The 14,229-nt window shown below is 36.9% G+C and overlaps 1 protein-coding gene across 1 annotated transcript in view; it reads left to right on the top strand.

The window, feature by feature from the left end:
* The window catches only part of OTOG (otogelin), a 104,333-nt gene that overhangs the window by 16,867 nt on the left and 73,237 nt on the right, over positions 1–14,229 (top strand). The window contains exons 11-18 of the mRNA XM_075163088.1: positions 361–470; positions 1,279–1,404; positions 2,596–2,704; positions 3,569–3,615; positions 4,500–4,645; positions 10,809–10,941; positions 11,948–12,125; positions 13,938–14,062. Of these exons, the coding sequence (XP_075019189.1) occupies positions 361–470; positions 1,279–1,404; positions 2,596–2,704; positions 3,569–3,615; positions 4,500–4,645; positions 10,809–10,941; positions 11,948–12,125; positions 13,938–14,062 (974 nt within the window). The remainder of the gene's footprint in view (positions 1–360; positions 471–1,278; positions 1,405–2,595; positions 2,705–3,568; positions 3,616–4,499; positions 4,646–10,808; positions 10,942–11,947; positions 12,126–13,937; positions 14,063–14,229) is intronic.

Here is a 14,229-nt window from a genome sequence, read left to right as displayed (position 1 = left end):
CTATGGTGACTCACTGGTGGAAATCTTACACTTTCTTCTTATTAGTTTTCTGAAGGATGCTATTCCTTTTGTAAAAATCAAGACCTTTATTAACGTCTGTTTATACTGTTGTATCTGTGCTTTCATGGATTTATTCAGGAAATTAGCATCAGGTCTCAAATATATTGATGACCTGTCTTCAAGTGTGGCAGAATGTCTTATATTTAAGACTTTTAACCTAGCCAAACAACACAGTACTTTAGAACATTATTAAAGTAGATTCAAACAACATGGCTGTATGCAATGCAGGAGCACTCGTGAGGTTATGATGCATGTTTGAATGTAGGTAGAAAATAATATGTCAATTTTTATTTGTGTAAGGTCAGCAGTTGATAATGCAACTTGGTGTCGAGCATTAACTGAATATGCCAGAGCATGTGCCCAAGCAGGAAAGCCACTTCATGGATGGCGAATGCACTTTCAGCAGTGTGGTATGCAGATGCTTTCGTACTTCGAAATAGTGCTTAGTAGTTGTATTTTGAAAAGAGTGCTCTTCATACTTTTACTGCTTTGTCCTTCCTCCTATTTTGAACTTGTATAGTTCTCAATGAAAGCATAACTATGGACTCACTTCAAGGCTACATAAATGCAATGGAATTTCTTTTTTATGTGTGTAATTTGTACTGAATGTATTTAAAGCACTAAGCTTATTAGAATGTGTTTTAAGAACCTTCTTACTAAAACATCAGAGATTCTTTAAGGTGATAACCATCTGTTTTTTCATAGAGCTACTCTTTCAAATATTGTCAAAGTCTTCATGGCTTTCTCATATATAAAATGTATGTCAGGAGTGTTAAAAATAAATTTGAATTACACTTGCATAAGTCTTCATCTTAGAAGTCACAGAAAGTAAGCTTGAAAGTAAGTTTTTTTGCTTTGTCATTCATAACAGAAGATTTCCCCCATGTTTCCAAAAATGTTTGTTAATGGATGTTCTACCACTTCCTATGCTGGTCTGAGTATCTAAATAGCTCTGTCGTGATGAAAGCTTCCCCAAGTCTCCCTTGGTGTAATTTAAAATTATTCCTTCTCAATGCACCTTGAATGGACAGAATATGAATATATATATATTCTGTGTGTGTGTTATGAAAGCCATTGTTTCATTGTTCTGGACAACAGATACTCAATTGACTTACCAAAAAGTAAACACCTGAAAGAAATGTGTGCAGTCTATTTAAGCCCTGAGGCAGTAGCACAATACTTTTTCATTTCTCTACCTGGTAGTTTCTATTTTTTTAGTGATTACCTGTGCTGAACCCTTGACCTACAATGAATGCATCAACTGTTGCCCTGTTTCGTGTAATCAACAATCACAGTGCATTGACAGTGAGCTTCCCTGCATTGATGGATGCTACTGTCCAGACGGTAAGTTGTGCTTCTCAAATACATATTATTTGATTCCGTATAACTTTCAGACTGTTTTCCCCCGAGTTTGCATACCTATATGGCCTGGCTAGATTAAGGTATTCACAGGAGCTCTTTATAAATGCAGTGCCAACAGAGTGTGGATGAATGACCTTGTCTTCCTTGTAGCTGACAAGAGCCTTTTCCTCCCTCTAACAAGTGAGAATAGGTTTCAGCACACATCCCACATTCTAACTGTAGAGCTCCACAATTTGAGTGAAAAATGGCGTTTGCTCTGTTATTAACAAGACAGCCATCCTCCTGATTCTGGTGGTTGTTGCTCTTTTTTCTGTTTGTGGTGGGGTTGTTTTTTGTTTTGTTTTGTTTTTCTGAAGAATGTCTGCGAGGTCAGGTGCTTAGGAGAGCTCAAAAACGTGGCATGACTAAAACTCATTCATGTGGCCAGAAACAGGTTTTGATACCGAGATTCTTACACTGTTGTATGTTTCTGGCAAGTGAGGTATTTACCGATGTAGCCTATAGCAAAACTTTAGCCTTATTACCAAAATATACTTTGATATGTCCGGTTTTCCCCTTGTTACCTGCTTCTCTTGGGTATATAATTCTATCTAAAAGAGGTCAGAGAAAGTTATGCCATGGATCTTCAAGTCCTGCCTACATACCCTGATGATTTATAAGTATACTCATCTTTGTCATACATTTTATCTTTTATGGGCTAGTAAAGTCTTTTAGCTTCTGTCTCTCTAATAATGGAATAACTAAAAAAACCACCAAAGCAAAAAACCATCATAGTAAAGTAAGGACCGAACAGTGCCTTAAAACGTAGAGGCAAATATTTGTAACGATGTCAAAAAAGAAGCCAAAGGTACTCAAAGCAGCATGGTTTGGTGTTTGTGTGTTTGGTTTTGGTTTTTTTTTGTGTGTGGTTTCCTGCCCCTCTCCTGCAATATTAAATACCTGTTATTCATACTATTGTTAGTATATCTCAAGCAATTTAGGGACTTGGTCCATGTAATACAATTTATTTAATATAATTCAAATGCACACTTGTTCTGCAAAAATGACTACCAAATAATCTAGAGTTTTAATATCATACATGACAATTTGTGCTGTTCTTGGGTATACTTGTTAGTGCTCCATCAGTATTTGTACAGATATTTCACTTTTTTCTTGTTGTTTTATTTCTTCTAGGCTTAATTTATGAAAATGAGTTGTGTGTCAAGCCTATGGACTGTCCTTGTGACTACCATGGACGTTTCTTTGAAACGGGTTCAGTGGTTTATGAGGAATGTAATAACTGGTTAGTAATTTTTCTTTTTACGCCGTGGACTTAATCCTTTCATGGTCATGACAGACAACTTCTTTAAGGCCTATTCCAGTTAAAAATTGAGTGAAGTTGATAAGTCCTCGCTGTTTCTACATACAAAACCTGTTGTTCCATACATGTTTTGCAATGAAGGGGAAAGGTAAAAGAAACTATAGAACTATTAATGTGGAAGAAGAGTAAATGACAGATATTGCAGAGAGTACTGTGATGTTTAGTGCTCTTTTCACCTTGAACTCTGCCTCAAACTAAAAGGAATCTGGAATTCAAAATCTTAACAAGAGAATTACCTTGACTTGACTTTGTTTCCTGTTTTTGTTGTCTTTTTGGACACAAAGAGCCTAATGTCATTATGACACTAAGCTGCTGTTTTGGGAATTTCTAAGTTAATTTTATATATTGGAAAGAAAAGTTTCTAGGAAGAAATAATGCCTTTTATTGGGTCAACTTAATTGAAGAAAACGGATGAGTTGCAGATGTGCAACTTTTTTTTCACAATGGTTCTGGTTTTTTAAAGTAATAAGATTCAAATTGCTTGTGTTTATTCTTCTCAATTTTAATCATCCTTAACTTTTATAATATTATCAAGGAGCTAAAAAGAAAGAAAACTGTTACTGGATGCATGGATGAAATTTCACCTGATCATATCCTCATGACAAGCTCTTGCCACAGCTTCCAGCTGTTCTAGTGATTGTGCTAGCTCTGTTGTACTCGTTTGTGAGACTCAAAACACTTCGTGCTCATTTCATAGAGAAGGAATCCAGGAAGAACAGCTGAGGGACAGCCATATATACTTCACCAGAAAAAGAAAAGTATGAAACCTTTTTGTTTTTATTTCAGCACTTGCATTGGAGGAAAGTGGATTTGTACAAATCTTACATGTCCAGGTATGTGCGTCTTGAATACTTAACTTTTCTGGTAACTGAATTTTCACTTGGGGTAAAATATTACTGTTAGATCTTCATGTGATATTTCACTATATAATTTGTATTTTTATTTTTATCTACATATGGATGCATCTACACACACGGTAGATTAAATATTAAAATGGTCTGAATAGCAGGCATCTGCCTTTCAGCTTAGTGCATTAACGTGTCTCCGTGTACATCACTGTAATGTCTCTGGTAGATGGCACCACCTGGTCATTCTTGATACTCAACTAAAGTTTCCTCTGCAATCTTCACTTGACAGACTTATGGCAAGATTACTTTTTCCCCACACACACTATTGCTGGCTAGCAAGATAGTGTCTAGGTATTGTATGAATATCAGTTAATTATTTTCACAACATGCCTGTGGAATGAGGGGTGTTATTCTTACTTCACAGATAGGAAGCTAAACTACAGAGATTAAGGTCAAAAGGATTTTGCATGTTAAAGATACTCATGACCTCATGGTTCTTATAGCTGCCAATAGATTCAAGCACTGGTCTCAGAGTTATCAGTTAACTGTGGGAGTGCTTAATGTTTCTGCAAATCAGTTTTTAGAGTCACAAATCAAATACCCACAATGTAAGGATCACATGTATTATTGTCCCCTTCTGGGGGAAGAATTGCTTAGGTATCCTGGCCTGACATCAGGTAGGAACTCCGTAACAAAAGCAAGGATAAGGTTCAGTTCCTAACCGTGTTCCTAGTACCTGCTTATAATATGAATACAATTTTATAAATTATAGCATGTATCAGAGTGCATGAACTCTACAGCAGTAATAACTGTTGAGAGTACACTGTCTTTTCTACATACTTAAATGCATTATTTGTTATGTTTGTCAGCTGAATGCTCAGTTTCAGGAGACATTCATTTCATGACCTTTGATGGGCGCAAATACACTTTCCAAGCTACCTGCCAATATGTTCTAGCAAAAAGCCGTACATCTGGAGCGTTTACCATATCCTTGCAAAATGCTCCTTGTGGACAGGTAAGGCTTAAAACCTTCTTGTAATTTTTATATCCTGAAGGGTTTATTTATCGGGGGGAAAACGTATTACAAAAAAGAAAGCTACCTGCAATTGAATATATTAAAGTTAATCAGTAGCAACGATTGTCCTTAATGATGAAATAGTTGAACAACAGCAGTGCAGAGGAAGTCTTGTACATAAATTCTCATGTTTGCTTGCAATAAATAGAAAAGATTATGCTAGCATTCTGATTCAGTGTTCACCGAGGTCATTCAGTAGCATATGGTGGTTCATGCAGCAAACCCTGGCTGCTGACTTGTTTTCTTGAGCTTTCCGCGTACATCTTTGTGGGTTTGCAGCCAGCGCAAAATAAGCCTACTGCTTATTACTGCTTGAAGGAAGAATGACTTTTTTGTGCCTTGAATATAGATTTCTCTTTCAGCTTTGTTCTTGCAGCTTGAAATTCACTTTTACTTACACTGATATGAAAAACTTAGGATAGCTTTTGGGCCAGCTGTCTCGGATTTGGGTATATGTATGCATCTGTGTTACTGTGTTAAGTTGGTATCCTGTACAATTGATTTCAGCCAAACATGCATGTGCGTGTGTGTGTGTATATATAGCTGATACTAAGGGTGCTCCTACTTTTTACTTGAAAGTTTCTGATACTGTACACAGAAGTCACCAAATACTTAATCTGCTTTATGACCATTCTCTTTCCTTTGTTGTGTATGTGGATTTCTGAGCATCTATTATAACATTGTATGTGTGAGGTATGGAACACTGGTAAGATCTTTCATTCTTATTCTACAGCATTTCATTCTTATTACAGTCTTGGTAGGTCTTGTAATTTTGAGGAAGTTAAGGCAAGTTAGAATAGATCTTAAACATACATAGGTGGTGTGAGAAGTGTAGTTGAGTTGAGCTGTTTTCTAGAGTCGGGCTTTTCTCATTGACTTTGAGTTCTACATATGCCTGTAAGGGCAGAACTTGGCCCACATTTGTGTTAGGGTTATAATGCTACTGTGGATGCCTATTTACTAAGCTGCTGGACTTGCTGTAGGAGCAAGATGTTAAACTTTTATCTTGGCCAGATTTGTGTTCTGTCTGTAATGGTCTTGTGTAACAATTTTTTCCTAGGAGTAACTGCACAGATACTTGAAGTGTATATAGACTTAAAGTATTTCTAGGCCATCTACTATATGTTAGGCCCAAATTTTTGTTCTTAGCATGATGAGTTTCCGTATTGTTGCAGTTACGTACTTTGCATAAAATCAGATTTGGACCCATTACTTTTTACTTCTGTGGAGATAATTAATTACACTTCATTATAGTAGTTTTCTTTTGTCTTCTAAATAAATGTGTGATTCTGTAAGTCCTTTTACACTAATGATTGCATTCATTCTTCTCTGCAGCTTATATTGTTCGTGCACTTGAGATTTCCTTGGGAAGAAAAATGATCTCATAAGTTGTCATGCCACACTTTCCAAAGGCATATTTCAGTAAAGTCTTTGTCCTCGTGCACTAAAACCTATTTCTCTGTATGACAGAGAAGACCTTTAAGCAGAAGAAAGTCATATTAAAGCAGCATTGACAAGTTTATTATGATAGAAATAATTTATTTGCAATCCAGGTAAGAGATGGGAGACTGAGTGCATGGAGTCCCCTTCTCATTTCTGTGATAAAAGTTGAGAGGTAAGAAAAATAGCTTAACTGGATAGAAACCAAATATATTTTCCAACTGGATGATCTGCAAGTAAATGTCCCACTATCTCTTCTATGGTTCCTAGGAGAAGTGTATCAGGGCGTCCGGTGAGGTATGTGACAGGGCATAGAAGTTACCAGTGTTGAAAAAGTGGATTCTTGTGTTGTGAATACGACTGCTTTATTAATGCTGTAATAGCTTCTAGCTCCTTGAGGTAGAAGAGTTATAGTGGGGGCTGTGAAATGAGATCTTGGCGATGATATGCACATTAAAAAAACTTATAGGCTTTAACCTCTGTGTGCATCATCCTTTGGGTTGGGAAGAATCTGGTGATCCTGCTAGTATTTTCTGTTTATGAGAAGATTGAGACTGTTTCAAGATGCAATATATCATTGTTGCTACAATTCCCCACTTCAAGTGCATATTTGACTTAGCTTATTCCGATTTTAATGAGTTTAGCTGGCTTCATTCTGTGCTAACCTTGGGATCCTGAGGTGTTGATTAAATAAGCATCATCATCTAGAAGAGAAAAAAAAAAAAATAGCTGTGAAACAAAACATAAATGTAGGCATTCAACATAGGCATAAATCTGTTCAGTCAGCATAAAATTCTCAGAACTTCGCAGAGTCCAAGAAGCTTGAGAAAGGTGGTTGTATATTGAAGCTGTGTCCTGTACTGTAGGTTGAAGATAAGCAAAGGGGATACCCAAAGAAACACTCTAGGCAACTTTTTTTTATCAAATGAAAGTTGAGGCATGATGGACTTCTTGCAGAAGCCCACAGTGAGATACCTTTCAGCCCGACCTGTTGAAAAGCCCATCAATGGACAACAGAGGTCTGGAGCAAATATCTGCTATGGTAATGTATTGTGGGTCTCATTCCCTTTTGTGTTACAAAACACTTACCTTAGTGCAAAACAGACAGAAATGTGCCTTTTGGTTTAGTTGTTGTGATGCTTTTGTTGGGGAAAGTGATAATCAAATTAGTTTGCTTCCTGCAGCACTCGTGAGACTGCAAAGAGCCTTGCAGTAATTCTTGCATCTTCTTCGCCCTGACTTAGGGACTTTGCTTAATGTGTCTCTGTATCCAAGTGGTTTGTAGGTGGAAAAACAGATTCTCTTGGCTTTTACTACATGTTGGGCTTCATATTTCACCTAGCCTTTAACAAAGCCAGCCTGATCAGTCCTTAATAGGTATAGACTTTTACAGAGGTTTGAGTGAAGCATTCTGGATGCTAACAGCCAGGTGGGTGATCAGAGGCTTATGTGGTGTGTTCCAGGTCTAAGCGCTGCTAATTTAATAATCAAGGTACAAATGGTGAGAGGCTAGTGAGAACAGTTTGTGTACTATAACGCAAGAATGTGGGACTTCAATGCAGCTATTCAGGTATCTAACTATCAACTAGCTGGTACTACTTGGCAGAAGAACTGCTTTATGGTTCCCTAGGCACCATCCATTATCTTTTTCCCATTTATAAAAATTAATGAATTGAAATGGGAAGCTAAAAGAATTGTAGTGCAGAATCTCATATTTCTTGATGGCTTTTTTAAAAAGAAAAAACAACTTATCAGTCCCATCTTATTCAAGCAGATTAAAAAATGTAGAAAGAAAATACCTGGGGAGATTTTAGCTCACTGAATCACAAAGAATCTAGTCATCTAGAGCCTTAGAGCTGGTGACATAAACAGTCATCAGGCAACAAGTTATTTCAAAATGATGTGAAATTTTGTTTAAGCACTTCTTGGACAGAGGATCAGTCAAGTGATCAGCAGAGCTTAACCTTATCTGAGTTTCAGGTGACAACCTCACTGGCTTTGTAGTTTGTATGATGAGAAGGTCTTCTGAATATAGAAATTTTTTTTAAGTGTCTAGTGAGAGAAATGGCTATTCCTGTGAAAACACCTGCTGAAAGCTGGCAGGGGCAGTGCTGTGAAAGCGGCAGTTCATTGGAACAAAAAATAATTGTCAGGCAGAATTTCTCCTTTAGTTTCAGCATGAAGGAATAATAAAGCTTTTGTCAATATTGTGTAGTAATGTATATACTATGGAGGGTTGTTCTATTGGCTCTGGTCTGCTCTGCGTAGCAGCTGGTTTTCTTTTATTTTCAGCTTCTTAGAAGGTTGACAAAATTGTCAATTTATAGCCACTGCTGCTGAATGATACGCGCAGAAACCTAATTTCTTAGTAAAGAGGCAAGACAACAAGAAAAGCTACAAGAGCATGGCTTCACAATGCAGATATCTGTCTTCACCATCAGTCCAGGAGAGCTGATTGAGCTGATGATGTATCTCCAGTTATTTTTATAATTTGCTATCTTTAAGTTTCATTTTATTATTTCAACTGTTGGTGAAGGATCACTGTTGCACTATTATTTAGAGACAGGGAAGTTCTGTATGTAGTTTTTAATCTTTACACACCACTGTGTGTACTTGTGTGTCCATGGTACTTGAAGGACTGACAGATGATCTGCTCTGTGCCAGTTCAGCATCTGTCAAAGCCACCTGGTAGTGTTCAGAGATCTTTGCAGCTCTAGTAATTGTTTTCAACAAGTAGGGCAGCATTTGCCCTGTATTAAGCAAGTCCCAGTGAAAGTCGGTGAGAGTTGGATAAGAGTGTAAATCTTTGAACTGAACATCCTAATCTGTTTGCACTGTGAATGGTGCTATTCACAGTATAATTTTTCTGTTAGTGCGACTGTCCAAAGGTAGGGATATTTTAACTAAATCTTGTTCAGTGCCTCCTTCAGCACTGAAGATGCTTAACATTTTACTATTTCATCATCAGTTATACCTTCACTGTAGGCAGTGGGACTGGAAAGCGCAGTCTCCTGCACCTTTGCTGAACGTTGCTAAACGTAAATAAGCTGACATCTCAGAAGCTATAGTAAAGAGATTTGAGTATAGCAGGAGTGGTAGAAACTTAATTCCTTTCTAGAGCAAAAAGGAAGTAGAAGGTGGTGTGTGATTCTGATGTCTTTCAGCATGTAGCAAGGTGAATTACAGGATGCTGACATGGTAAAGTTCAAGTCATTTCTTGATGCACCTCTGCCTGATTCTCTGTGATAGAACATTTTTCTTTTTAAAAAATTAAGCAGTGATCAAATTCATTCTGTTAAGAAAAATCTGGTAATCTTCTGTGATTAATAAACATGCTTTAATAAGCATTCTTTCCCTATTGGCATCTATACCTATAGTTACTCTGAAAGGTGGAAGTCCTGGCCTGGAAACTTTGATAGGAACTGACTAGTGTTAATCATCTATCTGGCTAGTTTCCATGTTATTTAGTACAGGTGTATTTGTTACTGTGATATGCTGAAAACATTCAGTATTCAATAGCCCTCAGGCTTGTGCTACTTTCCACCTGTGTGGTATGGTGTCTTGTCGAAGATCACTACAGTAACATAAAACATGCAGGAATATTAAATAGTTTGGGACTTCATTTAGGTACCAACCAGTTTCAGGACTTGCTTGAATGGAAAAAAAATCCAGCTTAACTAAGGTAGAACAAGGGTACTATAGTCGACTTCAGTTTGATGAAAGCAGTTAACTTGAATTCAATTCTTGATCTTTAAGCTGTTGTGAAATTTTCTGTGTAGGCCTCGTAGCTTCTTTATGTTGTAAGTACTAGCATTTCAGTCAATTAGCGCTTTTGGTAATGTTGACAATTAAGTGCCACTGAAGAGGGTGGGTGTAGGCAAGGTAGAGAGGTTGATCTAGAATTTCTTTGGAGTATGTTTCATCCAGACTGACATGCAGTATTTCTTTCTGTGATTTTTCTATATGACGTTTTGACTTAGAGAACTGAAACGGAAATAAGAATAAGCAATGGTAGTAAAATAAGCAAGTTGGGCCTGTTGGATGTTGTGATATTGTGTGCTGTAACAATGCTGCCTTTCTTCACCAGTATTCATCCAGGGAACTTATGAATATACTCCACAACTCCTCTCAGAAATAATGAACTTAAATGCTGTTTTAAATAATGATTCACAAGATGCTTCTGTCTTTCATTTTTAAAATTTTTTTTAAAGTAAATTTTGTATCTTAAAAAAGAACCTGGGTATATCAGAACACTTTAAAGTACAGATTTGGATTTCTGTGCACTGCTATGTGGATAATGCATCCTTGTTTGTGAGCATTAACTCGGCCTCAGTGGGTCTTTAATCAAGGGGTCTCATGAATTGTAGGTGTCTTTGTACTAAGCTATGTAAGAATTGTTTAAGTTTCTCTTTCCAAATCCCACTTCTGAGCTGTATTTGCATAACAGGTTAGCATTATATTTTAACATACATGTGAAATAATTCAAAATACTAAGTTTTCTTACTTAGCTGTAAAGCTGTATGTTTTACAAGTGCAGTCTGCTAAGAAGCAAGATACAACTGAAAATTTTCAATTCCCCACTAATTATAGCTTTTCTTACACTCTTATTTAACATTCATCCTACTTGATTTTTTTTTTAAAATTATTTTGCTCTTTCTTGTAGAACCAGGATGGATCATGTATCCAATCAATCAGCCTTATTCTTAAGCAGGACCCCAAGAGGCAAGTGACTCTGACTCATTCAGGAGATGTTTTGGTATATGACCAATACAAAATTAACCTGCCTTATGCAGATGGTAAGGAATAATATATAAGCATATAACTCCTATCAAGCAGTATTTTAATGGCATATGTGTATGTTGTGATACTGTCAATATTGCTAACATACTGAAGTTAAGTGGTATGTTGTTAACGGCAACATTGTTAATTTTTTATGAAACGTTTCACAAATTAACTGCTGATGTACTTTTTACACTAATGATAGGAGTTGTACAGTAGCTGTATTGGGCTAGTGTCTCTTATGTTAAGATTGAGTATGTTCTGTCTCTTAACAAGTCCAAATGCCATCCCTCACATTTACAAGGTTGGTTAGTTCTTTTCTGAGGGGAAATTCTTTTCTCGGATTTTTGAACTGAATAATTTCTTTTCCCTTTTTTCTAAGCAACCCGAGTAAATGTAAGTGGAAGGAGCCTTCTTGGCCTTTACAGATAAGCTACAGATTTTCAGACAAAAAATTTATTGTTTCTTTTTGCTTCGATGAGTTTTTAAATCTCTCTCTCTGGAAGATATTACCAAGTATTCTACATATGAATACATGGCTGTGTTCGGTGAGATTCAATGTTAGCTTCGATGAGAGCTTTATATGCAAATCATTAGTACACTTGATGTCTGTGGGGCCTTGGCTCTTCGGGAGTTTCCCAAAAAACGCTTTAATACAGGAAGCACGTTGCTGGTGTTAAGATTAGGTTGTCTAAAATAAATGGTCTGCAATGTTATCTGCAATGTTTGTGTCTTTAAATTGATTTGCTTTTAGTTGACCTTTTTGAATATTCCAGTGAACTCTGGATGCATTTTTAAAAAGTGTGGTGACTGTTGTAAGTTTCTTGTTTTCTTCTTTAAAGTCTGAATCAGTGTAACCTTTTGTGAGAAATCAATGATTAGGGGAAAATAGGGTCTTAATAGGAAAAAATGTAACTTATATAAAAATGATATCAAACAAAAACAGTGAAATGACAAGAAACAAAGTGTAAATTACAAGCAGGTTTCCTTTGCCTTTCAACAATCTCTGTTTTTACTCACCAGAGTTGTTTGAAATACGGAAACTCTCCTCGGTATTTCTTCAAGTAAAGACATACATTGGATTACAGATACTGTATGACAGAGAAGGACTGAGGCTTTACCTTCAAGCTGATGGACGGTGGAAAGATGATACTGTGGGCCTTTGTGGAACCTTCAATGGAAATACGGAGGATGATTTTCTGTATGAATAGCTGCAAGATTTCTATTTGCCAGTATATGTATATCTGCAGTTAGAGTGGTAGATCAAGCTGAAGCTGAATGGATAGATACCAAGAATAATTTATTTTAAAGTTTTGTGTTAGTGAGATAGATAGTAGGTTTTCATTTGCTAACAGAAAAACTGAAACTTCAACTATAGGATATCAAGCCAGGTTTTGCTTAAAATATTTTAATATAAAAATAGAGTGAAATATATATGACTCATAAGTGCTAGTTTATCTGAAAAATTTTGTCCAAAATATGGAGTGGCCTATATAAGGGACTTTCTGCCTCCCTGCAAGCCTCTTTATCTCATTCCAGCTCCTGTTCTCTGCTGCAAGTTCTAATCTGCTCTCTCTGACAGAGCCTCCATTGTTCAGTGTCTGCCAGCAACAGAAATTGGCTTTTGCCTGAGCAACGCTTCGTTGTGATGCAGTGAAAGGTGGTCAGAGCTGCCTGAGCACCAGTCAAAATTGCTGTTTGTCCAGCTTCTTTGCAGCATCTTTCCTACAGATACTGAAGAACAAATTTGCTTGCAGAGGTTCGAGCAGCCTAATGGAAGTGGGAGAAGGCAAACATGAATTTAGAGCATGACAGAATATTTCTTTGACCAAGGGGAAAAAAAAAAGAGTAGGAGAACTTTCTCTCAAAACAGTTGGAATTTTTTAAATCAAAACTAATAGAAAAATGGGAAAACTTTCCATAATAGTTCCCATTTAAAAACACACACACAAATATTCTAGTGGATTTTTGAACAATTTCCATCTTAAAGATTAAAAAGTATTATCGGAATATTGTTTATAACAAGACTAGGAAATATATAGAAGGATCTTAATGAAGAGATACTATTTATGTAAAACTACTTAAAATATTTCTCTTTTTGAAGCAAGTAAGTTTTTGATGACAGTCTTTGGACTTGTTCTCAAATAAGCAAGAAGTTGTTCAATAGTTTATATTTGTGAAAAAAGCCCTTAAAGTACAGGAACTTATAAATTTTGCTGAGACATGACACAAACCATAATGTGCAAGCATCTTGACATGTACACAAAACACCTGATCCACACCAGATTTGGAAGGCTTGCCACAGACAGCGGTGTCTCTTGCAACACTTCCACCCCCAGCTATTTTACCAGAAGTAATACTCTGGTTGTATGCCTAATGCAATCTTTTCCCTAGGGTATAACATCCCATATTTAAATGCACAGTTTTGATCATTCTCCTTATATAATATTAATGTGCCTTGGTTATTTTGATCAAAGTCTTTCTATCTTTCAACTTCTGCTGCCCCTCTGCTTACCTGGGCCTCATGGATATCTATTCAATTGCTTTTGCAGTTATATCTCTGGACCGTTGGATTTCTGTTCCTTCCTCTTTATTGCAGGGACTAGAGAGCCTGGGAAGTCAGCTACCAAGGAACAGACAGGGAATTATAGGTAGAGGAGAGACAAAAATGGATCAGATATCGCTGAGGAGGCAGAAGTATGAATAAGAATGCAGACTTTCAGGACAGTGGTGCTCCCTCCTTCTCTCCTGTGAAAATGGAACTTGGTCTGTTTTGATCTGTCCTTCCTTACGAAGTATCTAATGGCTCCAGAGCACATCTTCTCTTTCGTTTCTGGGCCTTTGCCTGGAAAGAAAGAGTCGAGTCCTGAAGCTTAAGCTGCATGGGAGAGTGCATGAGAATATGGAACAGTGGAAGGGGAGCTTGAATCATCTCTGCTGAAGTGAATGGTAGAACTGAGACCATTCTTTAAATTCACTGTATCTTTTGTGACTGACTTCTGTTTTGTAAAAGATCTCCAGTTGGGGTAGCCGAAAGCACTCCAGAGCTGTTTGGAAACACATGGAAAACTTCATCAGCGTGCATTCTTGTGCCTGATAGTTCACAAATGGATCCGTGTGATATTCATCTGCAGACAGGTGGGCAGTGAAGGTCAATTGTTATTGACAAATGCATTTCTACTTATTATACCTGTGCCGGTTTTCCTAGTTGGATCAGGTAAAGTAATAACCAGTCCTGCCCACTGAAAAATTAATACTTACAGGTGGCATCTGTTGAGTTCAATCCCCTAACAAATTACATAGTG

Source organism: Calonectris borealis, chromosome 14 (genome assembly GCF_964195595.1).
Source record: "Calonectris borealis chromosome 14, bCalBor7.hap1.2, whole genome shotgun sequence".
NCBI classification, from domain to species: Eukaryota; Metazoa; Chordata; class Aves; order Procellariiformes; family Procellariidae; genus Calonectris; species Calonectris borealis.
This window is presented reverse-complemented; position numbering and strand designations above follow the sequence as displayed.